The 23,332-nt window shown below is 41.2% G+C and overlaps 1 protein-coding gene across 2 annotated transcripts in view; it reads right to left on the reverse strand.

The window, feature by feature from the left end:
• The window catches only part of ABCA4 (ATP binding cassette subfamily A member 4), a 203,038-nt gene that overhangs the window by 50,117 nt on the left and 129,589 nt on the right, over positions 1–23,332 (reverse strand). For both annotated transcript variants that reach the window (XM_056819098.1, XM_056819097.1), the window contains 10 exons: positions 19,596–19,727; positions 19,123–19,262; positions 17,893–18,030; positions 16,175–16,368; positions 14,539–14,623; positions 9,774–9,979; positions 7,234–7,282; positions 5,224–5,486; positions 3,811–3,935; positions 1,327–1,425 (listed from right to left, as the gene is read on the reverse strand). In XM_056819098.1, the coding sequence (XP_056675076.1) occupies positions 1,327–1,425; positions 3,811–3,935; positions 5,224–5,486; positions 7,234–7,282; positions 9,774–9,979; positions 14,539–14,623; positions 16,175–16,368; positions 17,893–18,030; positions 19,123–19,262; positions 19,596–19,727 (1,431 nt within the window). The remainder of the gene's footprint in view (positions 1–1,326; positions 1,426–3,810; positions 3,936–5,223; positions 5,487–7,233; positions 7,283–9,773; positions 9,980–14,538; positions 14,624–16,174; positions 16,369–17,892; positions 18,031–19,122; positions 19,263–19,595; positions 19,728–23,332) is intronic.

Consider the following 23,332-nt stretch of genomic DNA (forward strand, 5'->3'; position numbering starts at 1 on the left):
AGGGGGAGGAAACAGGGGTAGGAAAAATCATGAATCAGGTAACCATAGAAAGATATTCTAAATAAAAAAATAAAAATAGAAACTTTCTTTAGCCAATGAAGATCAGCAACTCTTCTGCTACTTTAAGCCTTAGGGTTGTTTGAGGGGTGCTGAAAGCTTAGATAAATGTCCCTGGTCCTACAGTTAGAATGTGTCAGAAGCAGGAAATGAACCCAGATCTTCAAAGTTAGCTCTCTCCCCTCCTTATTCCAACTGCCTCTCACTAATAACAACTATGCTATATAGAGCACTTTAAGGGTGCCAAGTATCTAAAATTATATCATTTGAGCCTCACGACAACCCTGTGAGGTGTTATTGTCCCCATTTTACAGAGGAGGACATAAAGTCTCAGAGAGGTACGTCCAAGATCATGAAAGGAGGAGGAAGAAGGGAGAGGATAAATATCCTAATAATCAGAGCTCAGATAGGCTATAAGTGCTATATGAAGACAAAGGGCTGTGGGAGGTCAGAAGAAGGGAAAATGCAAACAAGTTGGTGGAAAGCATTTGACTTGGGTAGGATTTCAATAGACAAATGTACTGGTTTTTGAAGGACAGGGAGTTTTTACCTAGAAAACCCCAAGAATGCCCTTTATGTTTGTACAACCAGATTCTTCAATTCAGCAAATACTTACTAAACACCTACTATGTGCACAGATCCAAAGTAGGCATGTGCTTCCACAGGGGAAACAATCCCTTCCCTCAGGGAGCTTACATTTCCAGTACTTTGTCTATTTTGTTTGTTTTTTCAAAGTACCAGCTTCTTGTCTTATTTATTAAATCAATAGTTCTATCACTTTCGATTTTATTAATTTCTCCCTTAATTTTTAGGATTTCTAATTTGGTTTTCTGCTGGGGGTTTTTAATTTGATCGCTTTCGAGTTTTTTCAATTGCATTTCCAATTGATTGATCTCTGCTCTCTCAGGGAGCTTACATTTCAAAGATCAATTATGGTCAGGGTTGTTGTTTAGTCATTTCTTTCAGTCACATCTGACTCTTCATGACCCCATTTAGGGTTTTCTTGGCAGAAATATTGGAGTGGTTTGCCAATTCCTTCTCTAGCTCATTTTACAGATGAGGAAACTGAGGCAAATAGGCTTAAGTGACTTGCTCAGAGGGTCACAAAGATAGTAAGTATCTTGTTTCAGGTCTTGTCCCTCTCCTCCATGCTGGCTTCCCAGGTGAAATTATACAATAAGCCCATACTGTTTATATTCTCTCCTAATAACTTTCTGTTGCTCTCTTTTCCATTTGGAAGACTCAGAACAAGAGGGCACTCAGACTTACGGGAGCGACTCGTCTTTCAGGCAGCGATTTCCAAATCCAGGATTATTCAGAAGGACTTCCATAAGAGTTGATAGGTTTTCATTGCCTGGCTGTTCGGAGCTAAGCAGATTGAGAAAAGCTTTATTTTATAGAAACAAACCTGTGGCAAAGTACACCACACCAGCTGCTATTGGGAACATGGAAGAAGGACATTGACTTGAAATTGTCACTGACCCATTGGAAGCTGGGTATTTATTTCTGATGCTGGATCAGGACAGTTAACAACTGATAACAGATTACGATATATAACATTCTAAGATCTGAAAAGGAATTGACATTCATCGCTTCATTTGTGCCTCACAAAAACACTCTGAGATACTTAAATCAGGAATTATCCTCATTTTACAAAAGAGGAAACAGAGGCATAGGAAGATTAAGTGACTTGCTCAAGATTCGCACAAGTAATAGATGTTAAAATTAAGATTTAAACTTTTGGGGCAGTTAGGTGTCTCAGTGCTTAAAGCACCAGGTCTGGAGATGGGAGGTCCTAGATTCCTCACACACTTTCTATTTGTGTGACTCTAGGCAAATCACTTAATCCCAGTTTCCTAGCCTTTACTGTTCTCCCCACTGCACCATAATGCCTATCCAGTTTAAGTAAATTGGCTAGGATCATCTGACCAATAAATGTCAGAGTTGAAACATTTGAACATTAATGCATTCTCTGAGGGGTCAAAGATGAATATAATTATGTACGACTTGTAAAACTTTGGCTTTGACACTCTAGTGGTATTCTTTTTTTTCCTGTTAATTATTTTTTCTTTTTTTTCTTTCCTTCTTTCTTTCCTCCTTCCTTCCTTCCCCCCTTTCTCCCTTATCTTTCTTTCCTTCCTTCTTTCCTTCCTTTCTTCCTTCCTTCTTTCTTTTTCTCTCTCCTCTCTCCCCCCCTCTCCCTCCTTCCTTTCTTAGTTCCTTCCTTTTAAAAATCCTTATCTTCTGTCTTAGAATAAATACTAAGTCTTGATTCCAAACAGAAGAGTGGTAAGGGCTAGGCAATTGGTGTTAAGTGACTTGCCCAGGGTCATACAGCTAGGAAGTGTCTGAGGCCAGATTTAAACCCAGGACCTCCCATCTCTAGGCCTGGTTCTCTACCTACTCAGCCACCTAGCTGCCTCTTCTGTCAGTCATTTTCTATGGGTTCTGACCATGGATTATTGCCTGTATTATAACTTTCCAGATACCTATGGTCAGACAGTGGTAAAGAATTCACTGACATCCCAGTGGCAAGAGTGGGTCAAAGTCCTCAATATGCTGCAAGACTATTGAATAAGGTCTGGACACACTTGGAGCACACAAGCATGTATCATAGACCAGTGAAAGAATAGAAGCAGCTTAGTGACAAAGTCCCAGGATACAAAATAAACTCATGTAAATCATCAGCATTTCTATTTACCACCAAAAGATTCCAACAACAAGAGATAGAAAAGGAGATGTTATTCAAAATAACTCTAGACAATATTAAATACCTGGGAGTCTGCCTACCAAAACAAACCCAGCAACTATACAAACACAATTACAAAACATTCACCACACAAATAGTCAGACTTAAATCATTGGGGGGAAAATTGCTCACAGATAGGCTGAATTAAAAATGACAATTCTACTTAAATTAATTTACCTATTTAGGGCCATACCAATCAATTTACATAAAAATTAATCCATAGAACTAGAAAAAATAATAACAACAAAATTCATCTGAAATGACAAAAGGCCAAAAATATTAAGGGAATCAATTAAAAAATATGAATGAAGAAGGAGTAGTTATACCAGATTTCAAATTATACTATAAGATGCTAATGAGTAAAACCATCTGGTACTGGCTAAGAAATAGAGTAGTGGACAGGTTAGGTAATCAATATATAGCAGTTAATATCAATAGCAACTTAGTTTTCAATAACCCAAAGATTCCAGCGTTGGAGGAAAGAACTCATTATTTGACAAAAACTGCTGGGAAAATTGGAAACAGAATGGCAGAAACTAAGCATAAACCAACATCTCGCTCCATACACCAGGATAAAGTCAAAATGAATACTTGATCTAGAAATAAAGGATGATGGCATAAATAAGTTAGGAGAACATGGAAAACTTTACTTGCCAGATATATGGATAAGAAAAGAATTTGTGACCAAATAAAACATAGAGAACATTATGAAAAATGAAATGGATCATTTTGGTTATATTAAATTAAAAAAATTTTGTACAAACAAAATCAATGCAACCATGATTAGAAGGGAAATGATAAATGTGGAGGAAAAAATTATAGCAAGGACCTCAGACAATGGCCTCATTTCTCATATATATAAAGAAATGAGTCAAATTTATAAGAATACAAAGAACTCCGTAATTGAAAAAGGGTCAAAGGAGATGAACAAGCAATTCTCAGAGAAAGAAATTTAAACTATCTATAGTCTAATGAAAAGCTTAATGACTTCTTAGACTCCTAACCTGAAGAAGGTATATTGTTGTCCATAAATCCAAGGGTGAAGTGTCAAAGCAGGATACTCTCCAAAAGGGGGAATAATGACAGCAAGAACCAAAGCCAGACACACAAAACCAGCTGGGAGCACAATCTGTCAGACAAAAGACATGTTAGACCCTATCACCTCCAGGGTCAAATAGAAAATCCTCTGTTGGTGTTCAAAGCCCTTCAAAAGCTGCTGCCTACCACTACTACTTTTGTAGGCTTCTTAAATTGCTTGTAAGTGGTCAAATGGGAATCTAACTTAGGTCTTGGAAACCAAGTCCATCACTCTTTTCATTATACCACACAGTCTTAACCAGCATTTATTAAGCACCTATTATGTGCCAGGCACTTTACAAATACTATCTCATTTGATGCTCACAACACCTCTGGAAGGTAGATGCTATTATTAGCTCCATTCATAGTTAAAGAAACTGAGGCAGAGAGCAATGAAAAATGACTAGGGTCAAGTATCTAATCTGACTCAAGTCGTTCTGACTCTACGTCCTACATTTCATCTACTGGGCTATGTAGTTGCTTCATCTTACATATGTTATATTCTACTGTGCCTCCCCTTGGTTAAAAAAAGGGGGATAATAACACTAATAAGCCAGATGTTATATGAGGATTAATTAGGGTTGTAAAGTTCAATGTCAATGTTTATAAGAATGTTTTAACTTTAACTTTTTTTTGTCTGTCATTTTTGTCATTTCATTGCTTGAAGGGGACTCTCCTGGTGAGAAAAATTGGGAGGGGGGAGGGGAGAGAGGAAGGGAGGGAGGGAAGGAGGGAGAGAGAGAGAGAGAAAAAGAGGGAGAAAAGGAGAGGAGAGAGAGATTGAGAGGGGAGAGAAAGAGAGAAGGGGAAAGAGAGGGGGGAGGGAGGAAGGAAGGGAGAGAGAGATGGAGGAAAGAGAAAGAGAGGGAAAAAAGGAGAGGAGAGAGAGAGAGAGGGAGAGAGAGAGAGAGAAAGAGAGAGAGGAGAGAGAGAGAGAGAGAGAGAGAGAGAGAGAGAGAGGGAGAGAGAGAGAGAGAGGAGAGAGAGAGAGAGAGAGAGAGAGAGAGAGAGAGAGAGAGAGAGAGAGAGAGAGAGAGGGAGAGAGAGAGGAGAGAGAGAGAGAGAGAGAGAGAGAGAGAGAGAGAGAGAGAGAGAGAGAGAGAGAGAGAGGGAGATGGGGGGCAAGAAGAGAAGAGAAGAAGAAAGGAAAGGAGAGAAGAAACAGAGAGAGGAGAGAAATAGAACACATAAGAGCCCAAGCATACATACATACCACAGAAGATACAATTAAAAGATTGCAAGATAGGAATGACAGACTTTAGAACAGTCTCAGCATTTATAGCAGTGTCAAGTTCTAAACAAAAGCTGACCAAAACCCCAGGAACCCCAGAGCTAAATACCTGAGCAAGGAAGTCTTTGTGGCTCCGGACAGTGTGGTGGAATCTCTTAATGAGCAGAGCCTGGACATGCTGACAGATGAGTTGAGGCCCCTTGTTCAGGTGCATCCCTGTGTCCTCAGGCTCCTTGCTGGCTTGACCCTCAGCAGGATGGGTTGGTTCTGGGGCTGGGGCGCCATTGGAGGTCTGGACTCCTCTTGTTTTCTCATTGCTACCTGAACTGGGGTTTCGAAAGTGAAAACTTGGTCCTTTCTGCTGAGTATCACCTAATTTTAGAAATTGAAGGGATCATTTGGAAGAATCTCACGAGGAAACATGAACCAAAATTTCATCCAAAGCTTATTAGCCATCTTTACCCATAGAGGCCTGTAGTAAATCATACCCATGTCCTTGGCAATTAACATGTTAACTTACATGTTTTTTGGACCTTTGATTTCCTTAATAAGTATAGACAACTTCCAGTGAGTAAAATTCTTATACCAATGCAGATCAGTAACTACATTGCAGTTTCCAATCTTAAAGAGCTACTGGGAATTTAATTGACTTGCCCAGAGCCACACAAGATTGAACTTGAACCCTAGCCTTACTAGACTCTGAGGCAAGCTTTCTATCAAGTTAGTCAATCAACAATCATTTATTAAGCTCTTACCATGTGCCAGGTACTATGCTAAGCACTGGTAATATAAAGACAGGCAAACAACAGAATGGTATATTCTAATGGGGGCAGCTATACCAGAATGGGGGATTGATCTGATGGCATTAGAGAAAACTCTAAAATCTCTTGGAGTTAACCTTAGAACCAGGAGAAGAAGAACATGCAGCCTTGCTCCGAGGATTCAACATTCCAATGGAATTGGGGCTGCCTCTGTGTGTGTGTGTGTGTGTTGGTAGGGTTCAACAGTTTCTATCTATAGTTTTTCTGCCATTATAAACAATCCTTTTTTGCAAAGAGGAGGCAGAAATAAGAGATTCCAGCAATAAAATATCACACTTCTTCATGGTTAAGTTCTGATCTCTAAACAGTTTAAATTTGGGGTTCCTTTGGTCTAATAAACTCCTTTCTCTTAGGTGTAATTGGCCTGAAATATACTTGAGATATTGCCCTACCCTCTCTACACCCCTCGGTTTTGTAATGGGGCAAAAGGGACACTCCTATGATGAACACCTCTTTAGCTTTCTCTGTACCACTTTACTCAATTCAGGAAGCTTATAAAGACATAAAAGCAAAGTATCTTCAAAAAGTAGCCTGATAGGGGACAGCTGGGTGGCTCAGTAGATTGAGAGACAAGTCGGGTGTCAGGAGGACCTGGGTTCAAATATGGCTTCAGATGATTCTTAGCTGTGTGATCCTGGGCAAGTTGCATAACCCTAATTACCTAGTCCTTATTGCTCTTCTGTTTTAGAACCCTACTTAGTATCCATTATAAGACAGGTAAGGGTTAAAAAAAAATAGCCTGACAACATCCTGAGTTTCCTGAATCTGCCCTACTCATTAAAAAAAAAAATCATGGATCACAGATCAGGAGATAGGAGGATCTGTAAAGTCAACTAGTTCAACCTCTTCATTTTACAGATGAAAAAACTGAGGTCCAAGGAGTTTTAATGACTTGCCTAAGGTCACACAGTAGTAAGCATTAGAGGGGATATTTGAATCCAGTACTCTGACTTAATAGTCATATTCATACAATGGGAAACACAGATGTGTTCTAGAGAGGCGAATTCAGCTGCTTTGGACTCTCCTAGGCTACAGCTTAAACAATTTCCACAATGAGAAAGACTTTAAAAAGAAACAAAACCCAGACACTTTCTAGCTCTGTGACCCTGGACAAGTCACTTAACCCCCATTGCTTAGTCCTTACTATTCTTCTGCTTTAGAACCAATACACAGTATTGATTCTAAGATGGAAGGTAGCGGTTTTAAAGAAATGATTATTAAAAAAAAAGAAACACAAACACAAACACAAACTCCAGCATGCAAATGTGTTTCTGATTCAGAAAACCATCAGCTCTTACCTACAAACAGTGCTCCTGATTCAGAATCCCCTGTGACCCTCAGGAAAATCTGCCAAGGAAAGAAATTATGGGTATGAATTGGGTTCCCACAAAATCTACCCAATAGTTTGATTTCATCAAGTTTGTATTTTATGTGGGGGAAAAAAAATTCTAACTTTTCCTTCTTTCTTTCTTTCTTTCTTTCTTTCTTTCTTTCTTTCTTTCTTTCATTCAATCAGTATAACGGATAAAAAGTTTAGAAAAAGCACAGACACTGATGGCACAGAATTTATGATCTAATATGAAGATAAGACACAAACCTAGGTAAGGGAAGAAAGGTCATGGGAATCCCTAATCAATTCATTGAGTTCCTCAATCAACCTTATGGAATGGGCAATAGTTGGATGGAAGCTAAAGGACACTTGCTCTTGGAATGTGAGCCTGGTCCCATATGGCCCCACTGGAGTCATATTGGTTGAGATTAGGAGACTGAGGCTGCCTCCTGGTGATTGGCTACCTGAGAATAGCTGCCCATTCCTTACTCTATAAAAGCAAGTTATAAGGCTCAACCTGGGGTCATTAAATCTGATTCATTAAATAAATAACAACTATGGGATAGCTTTTATTTACTGCTTCCCTCTCTCACATACAGAAGGTCCAGAAGTCACAAAGGACTAATTGGAATCCATTAATAGATACTGAACATCCTAGCTATGTGACCCTGGGCAAGGTATTTAACCCCAAGTGCCTAGCCCTTATCATTTTTCTGCCCTGGGACCAATACTTACTTAGTATTGATTCTAAGGCAGAAGATATGGGTTTAAAATAAAAAAATTTTAAAGATACTGGAGCATATAAAGCACCCAAATAGATTAGTAGACTCCTAATGAGCTGCCAGACAAGCAATCCCTTTCCATGAACTCATATTGTTTGAGTAACTCATGGCAATAGTGGGGTTGTCAAGGACTTCTGCCTCAATGCCATAGCATGTGTTTAGTTTAGTTATAGGGCAATCCCCAATAGTCATTCTCTTTCCTCTCCAAGAAGCAAACTTGAAAATTTTTAGGAGATTCATACAAGATTGCTTGAATTAAGAAACTTTCCAATTTGAGATTATCCATAAAAAAATTCTCAAAGTTTGTGCTGCCCAGGAAATTTCTTTTACCTTTGAGAGGGCTAGATTTGGGGATTGCCCTGCCAAAGAACTTCAAAATACTCTTCCTGGTTAGCTTCAAGGGCCAAGTGTCTGAATTTCCTTCAGGCTATATGTGAGCACATATTTGCCAATGGTATGTGCTCCTGCTCTTTGGGAGGACAAAGAGAGAAATCCCCTCCCTTTCCCATAGCTCAGCTGTGCTCTGGTTTGCATATCCATGAGTGGGAAAGGGAGAAAGGAGACAGAGAAGGAGAGGGAGATAGACACAAAGAGAAACAGAAGGGAGAGAGTTAGAGAAGGAGATGAAGAAGAAAAGGGAGAAGAAGGAAAGATAAGACAGAAACAAAAATAGAGGGAGAGACAGACAGACAGGAGCATAGAAGAGAGACAGACAGAGAGGTGGGGAGGGGGAGACAGAGAGAGAGGGGGAGGGAGGGAGGGAGAGAGGGAAAGAGAGAAAGAAAGAGAGGGGGGAGAGAGAGAAGAAAGACAGAGACAGACAGAGGGAGAGAGAGAGAGAGAGAGAGAGAGAGAGAGAGAGAGAGAGAGAGAGTGAGAGAGAGAGAGAGAGAGAGAGAGAAGAGAGACAGACAGAGAGGAGACAGAGAGAGAGAAGAGAGACAGAGACAGAGAGAAAGAGAGAGAAGAGAGACAGAGAGAGAGAAGAGAGACAGAGACAGAGACAGAGAGAGAAGAGAGAAGAGAGAGAAGAGAGACAGAGACAGAGAAGAGAGACAGAGACAGAGAGAAAGAGAGAGAAGAGAGACAGAGAGAGAGAAGAGAGACAGAGACAGAGACAGAGAGAGAAGAGAGAAGAGAGAGAAGAGAGACAGAGACAGAGAAGAGAGACAGAGACAGAGAGAAAGAGAGAGAAGAGAGACAGAGAGAGAGAAGAGAGACAGAGACAGAGAGAGAAGAGAGAAGAGAGAGAAGAGAGACAGAGAGAGAGAAGAGAGACAGAGAGAGAAGAGAGACAGAGAGAGAGAGAAAGAGAGAGAAGAGAGACAGAGAGAGAGAAAGAGAGAGAGAGAGAGAGAGAGAGAGAGAGAGAGAGAGAGAGAGAGAGAGAGAGAGAGAGAGAGAGAGAGAGAGAGAGAGAGAGAGATTCACCAGCTCTAGGACAGGGGTAGTTCTTAAAAAAAAAAATCTTGACCTCTGCCTCTCAGTCACTAATCACCTTGCAGTAGCCCCTAGATGTTTCCTGTGTCCTCTCACCAAGAGGTCAGGAAGCATGCCAGTCCCTAGAGGAGGTACCTTTCAGATGCCTCCAGGTGTTACACTGTGAAATCTCTTCAAGTACGTTGAGGAATGTCATCAAATCCATCATTGAGATTGTCCTGCTGTACCATTTCACAGAATCTCTTGCCATAACCTGCAAAGTCCACCCCAGCCCAGCCTCTTATACCTCTTCAAGAGGAGTGTCAGAAATCCCAAAGCTGCTGAGGCCCAGGTCGGGTAGTGTTTCCTCCAACTCTCTGAAGAGGCTGGCATAGGCTCTCTGCTTGAAATCCTTATTTGGGAGGAGAAAAATAAGCTCTTGGCCAATACATTCAACTAGTTTTGCTTCTGGCACATGATGGTGGATCATTCCAATCAGCTCATTTACATCTCCTGGAAAGAGTCAGACCATCAATCAGTCAATAAGGATTAATTAATTAGGGGTTCACTATGTGCCAGGCATGTCAGACCCTGCCCTCAGAAAGTTTACATTATATTAGAGGTTTATCCCCAGGTAAGTATGTATAAGACACAAGGTAAATACAATCATGGGTTATCCAAGTGTCTAAGCAGTGACATGGATAGAAATCCTTGGAATCTAACTTCTGTAAAAGACTGAAGTTCTGCTTTTTAGTGGGGGAATAAGAGAAAGGTTATGACCCTTCTCCAAGAAAAGTATTGACTTAGATTTATTTCAATGCCCCTTTAAATAATGTAAAATAAGGAGATTGTACTAAATAGTCTAGAATGTTCTTTCCAACTCTAATATTCTAGATTTTTTTTTAACATGGAAGTAAGAAATTTAACCCCTGGGCTTCTGCCTTAGAACCAATACACAGTATTGATTTGTTTTTTGTTTTGTTTTGTTTTGTTTAAGTGTAAGCAGGGGCATCTAGGTGACTCAGTGGATTGAAAGTCAGGTCTAGAGATGGGAAGTCCTGGGTTCAAAAGGGACCTCAGACACTTCCTAGCTGTGTGACTCAGCCACTTAACCCCCATTGTCTAGCCCTACTGATACTTAGTAAGGTTAAAAAAAAAAAGAATAAGGATAACTCTTTAGTTTATACTCACCAGCTTTAACTCTTTCCAACCAAATGTTCATTATACAAAAGATCATCACAAATAATGAATGAGTTAACCCATCTGTCTATTCAAAACAGCAGTCAGAAACTGAACACTTTCTACTGATTAGAATATACTAGAAAATACACAAGAGCAAACAATTTCTTAAAATGGCAACTAGATAAGCTCTCAGTCCCACAATAAAAAGATCCCAATCTCAACAAGGGGAAATTCTCTCTTTGAAATTTCTAGGGAAGAAGGTAGATAACAGGGACTTGTTGAGAAGGCATCTTTTACCTTATCTTTTACCCAAAAGGCTCTGGCTCCACCTCTGCCCCTCACACAAAGGACCACAGTATCCCATTGGCATTCTCTCCAAACAGTTAAGAGTCACATCTCTCCATGTCAAGGCAGAGGCAATCAAAATGCCCCCTGGCTTGGTGGGAAATCTGCTTACACTGTCTTTGGATGGCTAGTGCCTGGTACAAAGTAGCCACTTGATAAATGTTCTATGACTGATAGATTCCTTGTGTAGGGTATTTTCCATGAATTAAAAAAAATCTTCTGAACACAAAACTCTGATCATATAACTTTTTTGTTTCTTTGTAACAAGCCTTTGGGGCTCTCCTATTAACTATATGATAAATATATAATATTTAATAATTCTTAACAAAATACAAGCTCTCTCACATTCTAGGGTTTTTGAAACTTTCCTGTCCAGATTTATTTCACACAATACCTATACACTCATTTTATGCTCTAGCCAAATTGGATTATTTATCGATTCTTCTTCTTCTTGTCCCATTCTCTCTGATGGATCTCTGTATCTTTGAGGATTCCAGCTCCTATCCCTGGCATCTTTCCCCCTGCCCTCCTTTCTCTTATTGGCATCTTTTTCCTTCAAGGCTCAAAACAATTACCCCCTTCTCCCTAAAGTCTTCTATGAGTCATTCATAGAAATGATACCTTCCTCCTTCAGACTCTCAGGCTGCCCAGTTTCACAGGTTTATCCATTTAATTATTTTCTCCTTTGTATTTGCAGGGGTTTTTGTTTGCCTGGGTCACTCCTTCACTTTACACTCCACCTCCTTTCCCACTTCTGACAACATTTAGGCAAGTCAGAACCTCTTAGTGCTTTGGATAAGTCCCTAAGACTAGAAATTGGAGAGAAGGTGCCAATTTGCACTGGTTGAGGGTGCTAATTCTTCTTTGAGTTTCCTGTGTCAATGAAATCATAGTTTTCTTCTTTATTCCTATCCTTCTAGTTCCACCCTTTGCTCTCTGGACTTGTCCTTACCAGGAGATACTTTCTCCCTACCTACCCCACCCCCTTCCCATTTCTTATTTGTAGGTTGTCTTCCCCACTAGAATGTAAATTCTTTGAGGATAGAGATTCTTTTTGTTTTTGTTTTTGTTTTTTAAACCTTTACCTTTTGTCTTAGAATCAGTGTTATTTATTCTTTTTTTTTTCTAAACCCCTACCTTCCTTCTTAGAATCAATACTATGTATTGGTTCCAAGGCAGAAAATCAATAAGGGTTAGGCACTGGGAGTTAAGTGACTTGCCCAGAGTCACACAGCTAGGAAGTGTCTTAGACCAGATTTTAAACCAGGACCACCTATCTCTAGGCCTGTTTCTCAATCCACTGAGTCACCCAGCTACCCCCTATGTATTAGTTTTAAGGCAGAAGAGCTGTCAGGGCTAGGCAACTGGGGTTAAGTGACCTGCCCAGAGTCACATACTAGAAATTGTCTGAGGTCACATTTGAACCCAGGACTTCCTGTCTCCAGGCCTGGCTCTCTATCCATTGAGCCACTTAGTTGCCCCAGAGATTCTTTTTTTAAAAACTTTATTAATATTTTAATTTTTCTCAATTGCTTAAAAAAATAACCTTCATTTTTTAAAAGTATGAGCCAACTTCTTATCCTTCTTCCCTTCCTTCCCTCTCTCCTCTCTAAGATAGCAAGCTATCTGATATAGATTTTATGTGTGCAATAGTATAAAAAATCTTTCCATATTAGTCACTTTGTGAAAGAGAACTCAGACAAACAAATGAAAAGCAAAGAAATTAAGTCAAATACAGTATGTCTTGATCTGCATTCAGACTATCAGTTTTCCTCTGGAGGCAGATGGCATCTTTCATTACAAATCCTTGAGGATTTTCTTGGATTGCTGTATTTCTGGGAATAGCTAAGGCATTCACAAATGTTCATCATATAATATTGCTATTACTGTATACATTGTTCTCCTGGTTCTGCTCAATTCACTTTGCATCAGTTCATGTAGGTTTCCCCGAATCTCTTTTAAAAACCCTATATTTAATGCCAAATTCTTAGCATGATTTCTGGCACTTCAATGATCTATTCAATCTGCCTGTTTATCTATCTATCTGCTTATTTATTATCTATCTATTCATCTTTCTATCTAATTATCTCTTATACATAAGGGTAGGGGAAGATCCCTGACCTATAATTTCTTTTGTTTAGGGAACTCCCCGCTGAGAAAACTCCCTCTACCAGTGCAGGTAAGTATCTTCTCCCCAGGTACAAAGTAGTTCCTGGTTTGTGAAATTGCATTAATTGAAATAAAACAGCCCCTTGCAGATCCTGCTCAGCTCCCTGTTTATTCTGATGGGTGACAGTGTTCATTCAGTTCATCTGTATCTATTTTTCAGTTATCTGTTGACTGGCCGGTATGCCATATATATATTACAAGAGGGAAGGCAGGAGGGAAGAGACAACAGTTCTGTGAAGCCAGCCAGGAAGCCCTGGACACAGTGGGGAGGGAGGAAGAGACAGGTTCTTCACAGCCTAGTGGCATGGCCATCAAAGATGCTGCCAACTCCCCTCAAGTTCTTTCAAAACACCAGGGGGATGTGGTAACACATACCTCTACATAGATTGTAGACATTTTCTCCAAGTGTTTATGCAGAACTCATCACTTATGTTTTCCTTCCTTTTCTTGTTAAATTCAAATTTCAAAAACTTAAATTTTAGGGGGAAATGTCTGTGTTAAAATAAAAACTTTCTTTGTTTTCTTTTCTGATAGTTGGCAAATGCCTCCTTCCTCTCTCTGTCTTTGTCTCTGTCTCTGTCTCTCTCTCCCCACCTCTCTGCCTCTCCCCCTTCTCCCCCTCTGTCTCACCCTCTCCCTCTGTCTGTCTCTCTGTGTCTTTGTGTCTCTGCCTCTGTCTCTGTCTCTCTCTTTCTCTCCTTTCCGTCTTAGTAACACATCTAAGACAAAAGGGCAAGGGCTAGGCAAATAGGGTTAAGTGACTTGCTTCAGGATCACACAGCTAGGAAGTGACTAAGGACAGATTTGAACCCATGTTCTTCTAACTCCATCTCTGACTTGCTATCCACTGTGCCATCTAGCTGTCCCATAAATGCCTCCTTCTCCATGAAAGGGCAGCAGACAAAGTGGATATTCCAAGGATATGATCAGAACTAACTGGAGAATCATGCAAGAAGACCTAGAACAATATGATGTAGGGGATAGGACATGGAGCACACAGTCAGGAGAGACCTGGATTCAAATCCTTTCTTGGATACTTACTAGCTGGATGACCCTACCCAGGGAAATCATTTTTTTCAATTGTAAAATGAGGTAGCTGGATTCCATGGCTTCTAAGTTCCTTTCTGGCTCTAAAGCTATGATGCTATGATCCAAGGCTTTAGATGTCATCTTTAGACTTCGAGACTTTTTTAATTTGGGAGAGGAGAAAAAAACACTTGGCCTTGGCTGGATCTGAGAAGTACAGGTGGCATATTCCTTTCCTCCCATTTAAATCCCTTAGAGCAGGATACAGAAGACAAGGATGAGAAATGCACATGAAGATAGAAGGGCACCAACCCAGGTGGCACCAGCATGCCAACAGCTCCATTGCTTACCATCCAGTACTTGTTCTGCAGTTATCTCTTCAACCTTGGCTGGGCAGCTGATGGAGGTACCTTTGGGGGTACAGCTACAAGCCTCCTACAATAGTCAAATGAAAGGGAATGAGAAGATGTCCACCATTTTGGTAATCCTGTCTCGTAGTCACATAATTTTTTTATTACTACCTTCATACCTATTTGTCATAGGTAGGAGTGATGAATTGATAAATCTCTCCTCACCAGTGTAAGGCTATTGCTGAGGGGGCAGCTAGGAGGCACAGTGGACAGAGCCAGGTCTGGAGTCAGAAGGATCTGGGTTCAAATCTGACCTCAGACACTTCATAGTTGGGCAAGTTTCAACCCCACTTGCCTAGCCCTTATCCTTCTTTCTTAGAGTTGTTACTGAGACAGACAGTAGGGGCAAAAAAGAAAGAAAGAAATAGAAAGAAAGAGTTATTGCTGAGGCCACTGAGGAAGCTGTTATTGGTGGAATATCCAGGGAAGATGGCAGAGAAGCCCTTATCATCCTGTCTTCCTAAGCCTAGGACTATGTTTCATTCCTAACCCCATTACTTCATCCTTACCAGTATCTCCAGTCCTTCCATTCCTCAATAATCTTCCCCTGTCATCACTCCTACTTGGACTTCACTTATCTTCCTTCCCCATCTTGACCCTAGAGTTAGCATTACACTCAGCTTTTACTCCCAAATCCCTTTACCCCATGGAATCCTAGAGGCTGTTTCCCATGTTAGAAAAATGTATTCCTTCCTCACCTCTCCCTCAGCAGAATCCTTGACTTGCTTCAAGACTTTCCTAATCACCCCAGCTGTAGGTGACTTGTTCCCCCACCCCAACTACTTTTTTTTTACCTTCCATCTTAGAATCAATACAGTATATTGTATTGTATATAAGGCAGAAAGAAGAGCTATAAGGGCTAGGCAATGGGGGAGAGGGGGTAAGTGACTTGCCCAGGGTCACACAGCTAGGAAGTGTCTGAGGTGCTTAAACATTTTTTTTTAACCTTTACCTTCTGTCTTAGAATCGATACTGAGTATTGGTTCCCAGGCAGAAGAGTGATAAAGGCTAGGCAATTGGAGTTAAGGGCCCAAGTCCATACACCTAGAAAGTGTCTAAGGTCATATTTGAATCCAGGACCTCCCAAGTCCTATCCTGACTCTTGACTGAACCATCTTGCTGCCCCTGCTTACATTTTTTAAAATCCTAGAATATTAGAACTAGAAGGAACATCCTAGACCATTTAGTGCAACCTCCTTATTATATTCTAGGCCCAAGAGAAGGAAAATACCTTATCCAAAGTTATAAAGCAAGTTACTGACAGAGCTAAAGAAAGAACCCAGGTCTCTGGGCTCCCAGCCCAGTGTGCTTTCCCTTGTGCTCCAGACAAATCATTTTACTTTTCATTCATTTCCATTTCCTTCTAGAGATTCGGTTATGTCACTTTATCAATATCTTCTGAAAACATTCCAAAAGGACAGAGGCCAAGTCCAAATAATCTGGGCCCATCTCAGCCCAAGCCTCTTCTCAGGAATGCAAACAAGCCTGTTTGGGGCCATTAAAAAAAAAAACAGCAAGTTCATTCCATCTCTTATCTTGTCCTGAAAGGCAATGAGGGAGCCAGACAGAAACATACCTCACAGCCTTTCCCCTGGCTCTGGATATTCTTCATCTTTCGCACCAAAGTCAGATAGAAACCTGTGCCAAAGCAGTTCTTCAGAAAAAGGGGTGTCCCTGAGCAGTAGAGCCTACCCCGGGAAATGATGGCGATCCGGTCCCCCAGAAGGTCAGCCTCATCCATGTGATGAGTGGACATGATGATGGTTCTGCCTGGGAGCAAGGAACAAGAGAGACCTTTCAGAGGGAATTTCCTCACCCAGGAGTTCCCTCTACCCATGAAACTACAGATTGAGGTGCTTTCAGCAATATGGAACCCCAAGGGGCTTCAGCAGGCATGAAGATATTCTAGACGCAGATTGAATGCTTGAAACAAATGGCAGTCAAGTTGAGAGGAGAAGGCTTCATCTTGCAGCCCTGATTGTAGAGAAAATTGGATGATGTCTGACTCTAAGACCAGCTCCAGGTTGGTTGGTCTTAAGAGTTGGTCTTAAGACTAACTCTTGAGTGCCCTGTCTTGGAAGGTTCACTGTGTGGAATTCCACTATGGTTCATTGAATCTAATTAACTTATCAACCATGCCAATGGCACATTGGGTCCTTCATGTGTATGTGCACCCTTGTGGCATGATTAAGTCCTTTTCTACAAGTCTTTGGGAAGTGGTTACATGCACCTTAACTGGAGGCATTATTCAAAGGGGAAGCAAGTGGAGTTCTAGGTTAGGGTGTCGGTAAATCTCTGTATGGAACAACTTCTTGTAGATATTCATTGTTCAATTTAATAAAAATTCTGACCAATTTCTCCACTTGGGGCAAGTAGAGGGGAGAGGGAGAGTTGTGGTGTGGCTTCCCCTATGTACCTGGAATGGAAGGAGGCAAGGTGAAAAAGACAGAATATGCCTCCAAATCAGCACCCTTTAAATTCATTCTCCATGGGGCAAAGGGTCAGGTGCTCCACCTTAGTTCCAATTCCAGCTCTGACCTTTATTTAAGTTCTTTTCAGTACTGGTTTTTTTTTTTTTCATGCAAATGTCAAAAGATGGTACAAGGTAATCCAAAAATAGTGGGAAGGAAACACCCCAACTTTGGGGAATTCCCAGTCTAATCTACAGCAATGCTTATTTTATCTTTTGGGGGGGCATTTAAGCTCAGTCTTTATTTATTTATTTTCTTTAAAAAAATTTTTTGCCCAGTTTTTTAAAATCTCTTTGGGATATAAACCCAGTAGTGCTATTGCTGGATCAAAGGGCATGCATTCTTTTAAAGCTGTTTGATTCCAAATTGTATGGCAATGTTTCTACACTTAGCACGTGGCTACAGAACCTGCTTATTAAATCACCAGCCTAACAGTTCTTCTGGAGCTTTCTGTGTCTTGTCATTCAGGTGGTATGCTTGTGTGTTTTTGTGGTGGTCAATGTCCATCTTAACCACTGAGGACATTAGCTCACTGATTCACCCAAAGCTTCACATGACTAAGCTACCATGACCTGACACTGCTTTTCTAGGATACTCTAGGGTTATGGCAATAGTTCCTGATAAATGTTTGGATTTAACCACAGGCTCCCCAACTTTTTGATGGGAGCTTGACACCACCTAAGTAACAGGTAAATGCAAATTTCCTTAGACTCCCTTTAGTTCTCTGGCCTTAATTACTTACTCCATTGGGGTTCATGAGCTCCAGGTTTGTGTCTGAGTTATTGTATGAGCCACATGAAGACCAGCACCACTGGCTTCTTACCTGAACGATACTTCAAGAGCAGATCCCAGATGGAGCGCCTGGAATAGGGATCCACCCCGGAGGTGGGCTCATCCAAAACTATTACCTTGGCATCTCCCACAAAGGCAATGGCAACTGACAGTTTCCTCTGCATGCCCCCTAGAGAGACCAGGAGGTACTCACATCACAAGGTTGGCGAAGGAAGGCAGGAATGAAAAAACAATACTGGTATAAACCAGGACCTGCCTATGGAGAGAGGTCAACTGAAAGAGATGTTTCTCCCTTCGACTCCTTTAACATTTAGAATGGGTTTCCCATAGCTAGATACCAGGAAGACTTATCTAAATAACCAAAGGCTTTCAGGACCCCTTCTTTCTGGAAGCAAATTATTTAGAGCAAGAAAGGGAGCCCATTCTCCTGCCAGCCAATGCACACCATCTTCACCTTTCCATTTTAGCTCAGACTTTTATAAATATTTGTTCTTCAGTCATTTCAGTTGGATCTGACTCTGTGACCCCATTTGGGATTTTCTTGGCAAGGATAAAGGAGTGGTTTTCCATTTCCTTCCCTAGTTCATTTTACAGATGAAGAAACTGGGACCAACAAGGCTAAGTGACTTGCCTGAGATCACACAGCGAGGAAGTGTCTGAGGCCAGATTTAAACTCAGATCTTCTTGACTCCACTATCAATAAAATTTGGCAGAGGCAGGTTTTATGCCAGCTTCAAGTTCACAAAGGCCTGAGTTCAAGATCTGTCTCTCACTTATATTGGCTATGTGACCCAGACAAATCACTCACTTCTCAGTGGCCCCTGGCAACTCTCTAATACCTTCAGTTTCAGGTACTGTTCTGCATCAATATAAGGAGTTGCTTCCTTGAGAGTTCCTTAAATCATTCAAATCACAAATTTGATAAAAAAAAATAACCTGGCACAAAATAGGAAATTTCAAAATGTCCATTGAATGAAAGATCTTTTCCATTGCTCATCCCATATGAGAACTAGTACTGAGGCAAGCTATTCCCAGAATGTTTCCCAAAGATCAGGAAACCTTTAAAGAACTTTACAAATTCTTAGTTGTTCAGCACTTTCAAGCCCCAAGCCCTTGTGAGATTCATCAGTCACACCATAACCATTGAGTCTCTGGGCTCCCTCTCTTCAATACACCCCCCTTCCCCGCCTCTCCCTACCACCTTGGTTAAAACCGAGGGTCCTAGAAACCTCTTAGAACCACCTCAGAACCACCTCAGCACCTGACAGGTTCTGAACCTCTTCATTCCTTTTGTGGTGAAGGCCTGTGTCTTCCAACATGGTTTCCATCTCCAGTTGGGCCTCCTTCCTAGACTTCCCCTTCAGCTGTGCATAAAGTAGGATGTGTTCGGCCACTGTGAGACTAAGGGAACAGAACAGAGAAAGGGCCTCAGTGCCCAGGAAGATGCCCCTCATGAGCCACCTTCTTTGAGCACAGAAAACATCTTCACCTCAGTTTAGTTCCAATTAGAAAAGGAATTCAAGTGAATGACCTAGAGTTCAACTAGACTCCTACTGGAAGAAGATACTTCCCAAGATACAACCTTAAGGCTAAATGTCTCTGAGTGATGACTTTCACTGCAACCTGGGAAGAAGGAGAGATGGACAACTGGGGAGTCTAATTAGAGGAACCAAAAGTGAGATTCAGAAGAAGGGCCCCAGAGAGTGTGCCATCTTTAACTCAGATTGTACTTACTGGTGGAAGAGGATGTTGTGTTGTGGGCACATGCCAAGGTTTTGCCGGATGGAGTCCATGCTGGTCTCAATGTCTTTCCCACCAATCAGCACAGTACCAGAAGTAGCAGGGAGCAGCCCAGTCAGAATGGACCTGGAAAAAAACAGGGATAAGTGGACCAACATGGGGGCATGTTCAAATGGTGGCACCATTCAGTCCAAGCCAAGGAGAAATCTCCCAGACATTTCTTGTCTTTATTCTAATTTGAACCCAAAGAGTGAATAAAGGAGACCATTAACAGAATCGTGGATAGTTGTGAGCCAGACTAACAAGGCTCATTGGCAAATACATCCTGCTCCTGCAGCTTTCTCAGGTATTAGGTTTTCTTGCTTGTTTTTGGGAGATGAATGGGGGGCTCTAACTAATAAAGAGGAAAAGATGACAGAAACAAAGTGGTGATAAAGATGGGAAACTGCAGAGTGGAAGAATTTGTTACTTTAGGGGCTAGTGAGTGCCTGTCTCTGGGAGATGGTCAAGCAGTGGTTTAAATGATTATTCATTTGTTTGTGTAGACCTGTGGTTTCACCTATTTAGGACACTCCAGTTGTGGAAACTCTTTTCACCTTGCAAGTTAGCAGATTATCTGTAATTTACAATCCTAGGAAGTTCCCTGGTGAACTAAGAAGTTAAATAGTTTGCTTATGTTCCTAAAGCTAGGAGGCAGGACCTGAACATGGGTCTTCTTGACTTTAGACTAATCCTCTATCCACAATATCATACTGTCTCTAGATGAATTATTAGGAAAGGGGTTTTTGTTTGTTTGTTTTAATGTGCTTCAGGAAGAGATTGGTTTAGAATATTGTTGTTCAGTCCTTTCAGACTTTTCGTGACGGGATGTCTTGGCAAAAATATTAGAGTGGTTTGCCATTTCCTTCTCTAGCTCATTTTACAGATTTGGAAACTGAGGTCAACAGGATTAAGTGACACAGTTTGTAAATATCTGAGGCCAGATTTGAAAACAGGAAGATAAGTCTCCCTACTCCAAGCCTGGTACTCTATCACCTATGCCACCCAGCTATGAGTTTAGAATAGTGTGGTTTAGGGGGGGAAAGAGTGCTAAATTTGAAGTCTAAGAATCTTGGTTCAAATACTAGATTTGCCTCTTTCTCACTATTTCCTAGGGTAGAAACAGACTCTAGGCCTCAGTGGATTTGATCCACACAGTGAGAGGATTGAACTAGATTCAAGATCCCTTCTAGCTCTAAAGGCTGAGGGCACAGGACGTATTTGCCAATGAGCCTTGTTAGTTTGTGAGTCTTGACATGAAGAAGATCCAAGGATCCTAGGATTCTAGATTTAGAGCTAGAAAAGGACCTACATACATGTTGGACCGTCTTACCTCCCCTACTCAATACATGCCAGTGCCTCCCTATTACCTCTAGGATGGAATCCTATTTGACATTTAAAGCACTTTGCAAATAGAGCAGCTAGGTGGCAGTCTAGATAGAGCCAGGGAGATCTGACCTCACACTAGCTCTATGACAGACAACAACTTTGTTTGCCTCAGTTTCCTCATCTGTAAAATGAGCTGGAGAAAGAAATGACAAACCACTCCAGGATCTTTGCCAAGAAAACCCCAAGAGGGCTCACAAAGAATCAGACATGACTGGAAACAAGTGAACAGCAATCATAGCTCTTTCCTCTCTTTCCAGTTAAAACCCATTATTCCTCTGCATTCACTCCCTAGGATACTTGCTGCTCCTCCCACCCTTTGGCACTATATCTTCCCAGTCGGTGATACTCTTTTCCTCTCGCCTCCAACTCTTAGAATCTCCGTCTTCCTTAAGTCAAGAGTTAAACTGGGCAGGAATCCTTTCCTGGTCCTCGCAGCCTCTAAGAGTACCTTCTCTCTCCTCTGGGTTGATCTCAGATGCACTTACATATGTACAAAACTCTCTGAGGACGGGGGCTCTTTTTGCTTTTTCTTCGCATCCCCAGCGTTTGGCGTCTGGCGCATAGGAGGTGCTTCGCGTATTCATATCTGTTGATGGCTTGATTCCCTGGTGCGAGACCTCTTCTCTTGTCCTTTCTAAATCTAAGGTTCCAGGTTTCAGTTCTGCCTCCCCACCCGTCCCCCATCCCTGCTGCTGCAAACCAACGAAGTGGCCATTGAGGACCACTAGAGGGCAAGAGAAGCAAAGACAATGCCGTGGACTTGACATTCCATTCCCCTTCCAAGGGAACATTCCAAAGCTGGGCGTGCACATCTGCTGCTCCTTCCTTATCTTCGGCCAGAAACCAAAAGCCCCAAAGGCTCTACTACTCTGGAGTTCACTGGCCAGCAGAGATATCTGCTGCTCTCTGGGGATGTCGTTTACCACCCCTGATAGCTGATCTCCCAATCTGAGAACTCTCAGGAAAGTGGAGGGAGCCGCCTCTCTGTCTTTCCTGGCCTTCCCTGTCTCCCCTCCCATCATCCTCCAGGAAGAGCACTACTTTGAAAATGTGTCCACTGCTAACCCCACCTGGGACAGTCTGCTATAGGAACATGCACATCCATAATATGGAAATAGGTCTTGATCAATGACACATGTAAAGCTCAGTGGAATTGCTTGTAGGCTACGGAAGGGAGGTGGGAGGAGGGGAGGGAAAGGACATGAATCTTGTAACCATGGAAAAATATTCATAATTAATTAAATAAAATTTTCGAGTTTAAAAAAATCCATTATACAAAGGCAAAACCCTATGATGATTTACTTATCACTTGGCCATAATAATAATCTACATTTATAGAATGGTTTAATGTTGACAGAGCACTTTATATACAGTTATCCTCACCACAATCCCATGAGTTAGATGCTGTAGCTATTATTGTCCCATTTTATAGATGAGGAAATTGAGGCTCAAAGATTGCCCAGGCTTATCTATCTAATAAATGGGGCCAGAGGCAGGATTTAAACTCAGGACTTCTGGACCTTGAGTCCAGTATCACTATATCACATCATTTTCCATTATCAAGAATAAACAATTTCAGATTTGCAAATATGTAGAAACAAAGCACTATATATATATATATATATGTATGTATATATATATATATACATATATATATATATATATATATTAACCTGTTTGATTCTCCTAACCAGTACACAGTTCACTCCTTTAAGGACTGTGGTAAGGACAATGACTCTCATTCATGTAACACTTCACAGTTTAAAAAGCTCTTCTTTCCTCATGAAAAGTCTATGTGGTAGTTGGTGTATTATCACCCTCATTTTCTAGATGAGGCTCCTGAGACTCTTAGAAGTTCATTTATTGGTCCAACATCACATAGCTTAAAAGGGAGCAGAGCCAGAATATGAACTCAGGTCTTTTGACTTCAGGACTTTAGAATCTTACTACCCTCATACTACCTTTCATATTTTATTTTAGTCCTGACCTGTGGTTTTTTTTCCATTTCTTTCCTTTCCTTTCCTTTCCTTTCCTTTCCTTTCCTTTCCTTTCCTTTCCTTTCCTTTCCTTTCCTTTCCTTTCCTTTCCTTTCCTTTCCTTTCCTTTCCTTTTTTTAAAATTCCTTACCTTCTGTCTTAGTATCAATGTTAAGTATTGGTTCTAAGGCAGAAGAGTGCTAAAGGCTAGGCAATAGGGGTTAAGTGGCTTGCCCAGAGTCACCCAGCTAGGAAGTATCCAAGGTTAGATTTGAACTCAAGACCTCCTAGGCCCAGCTCTCAATCCATTGAGCCATCTAGCTGCCC

Source organism: Monodelphis domestica, chromosome 2 (assembly GCF_027887165.1).
Source record: "Monodelphis domestica isolate mMonDom1 chromosome 2, mMonDom1.pri, whole genome shotgun sequence".
In the NCBI taxonomy this organism is placed as follows: Eukaryota; Metazoa; Chordata; class Mammalia; order Didelphimorphia; family Didelphidae; genus Monodelphis; species Monodelphis domestica.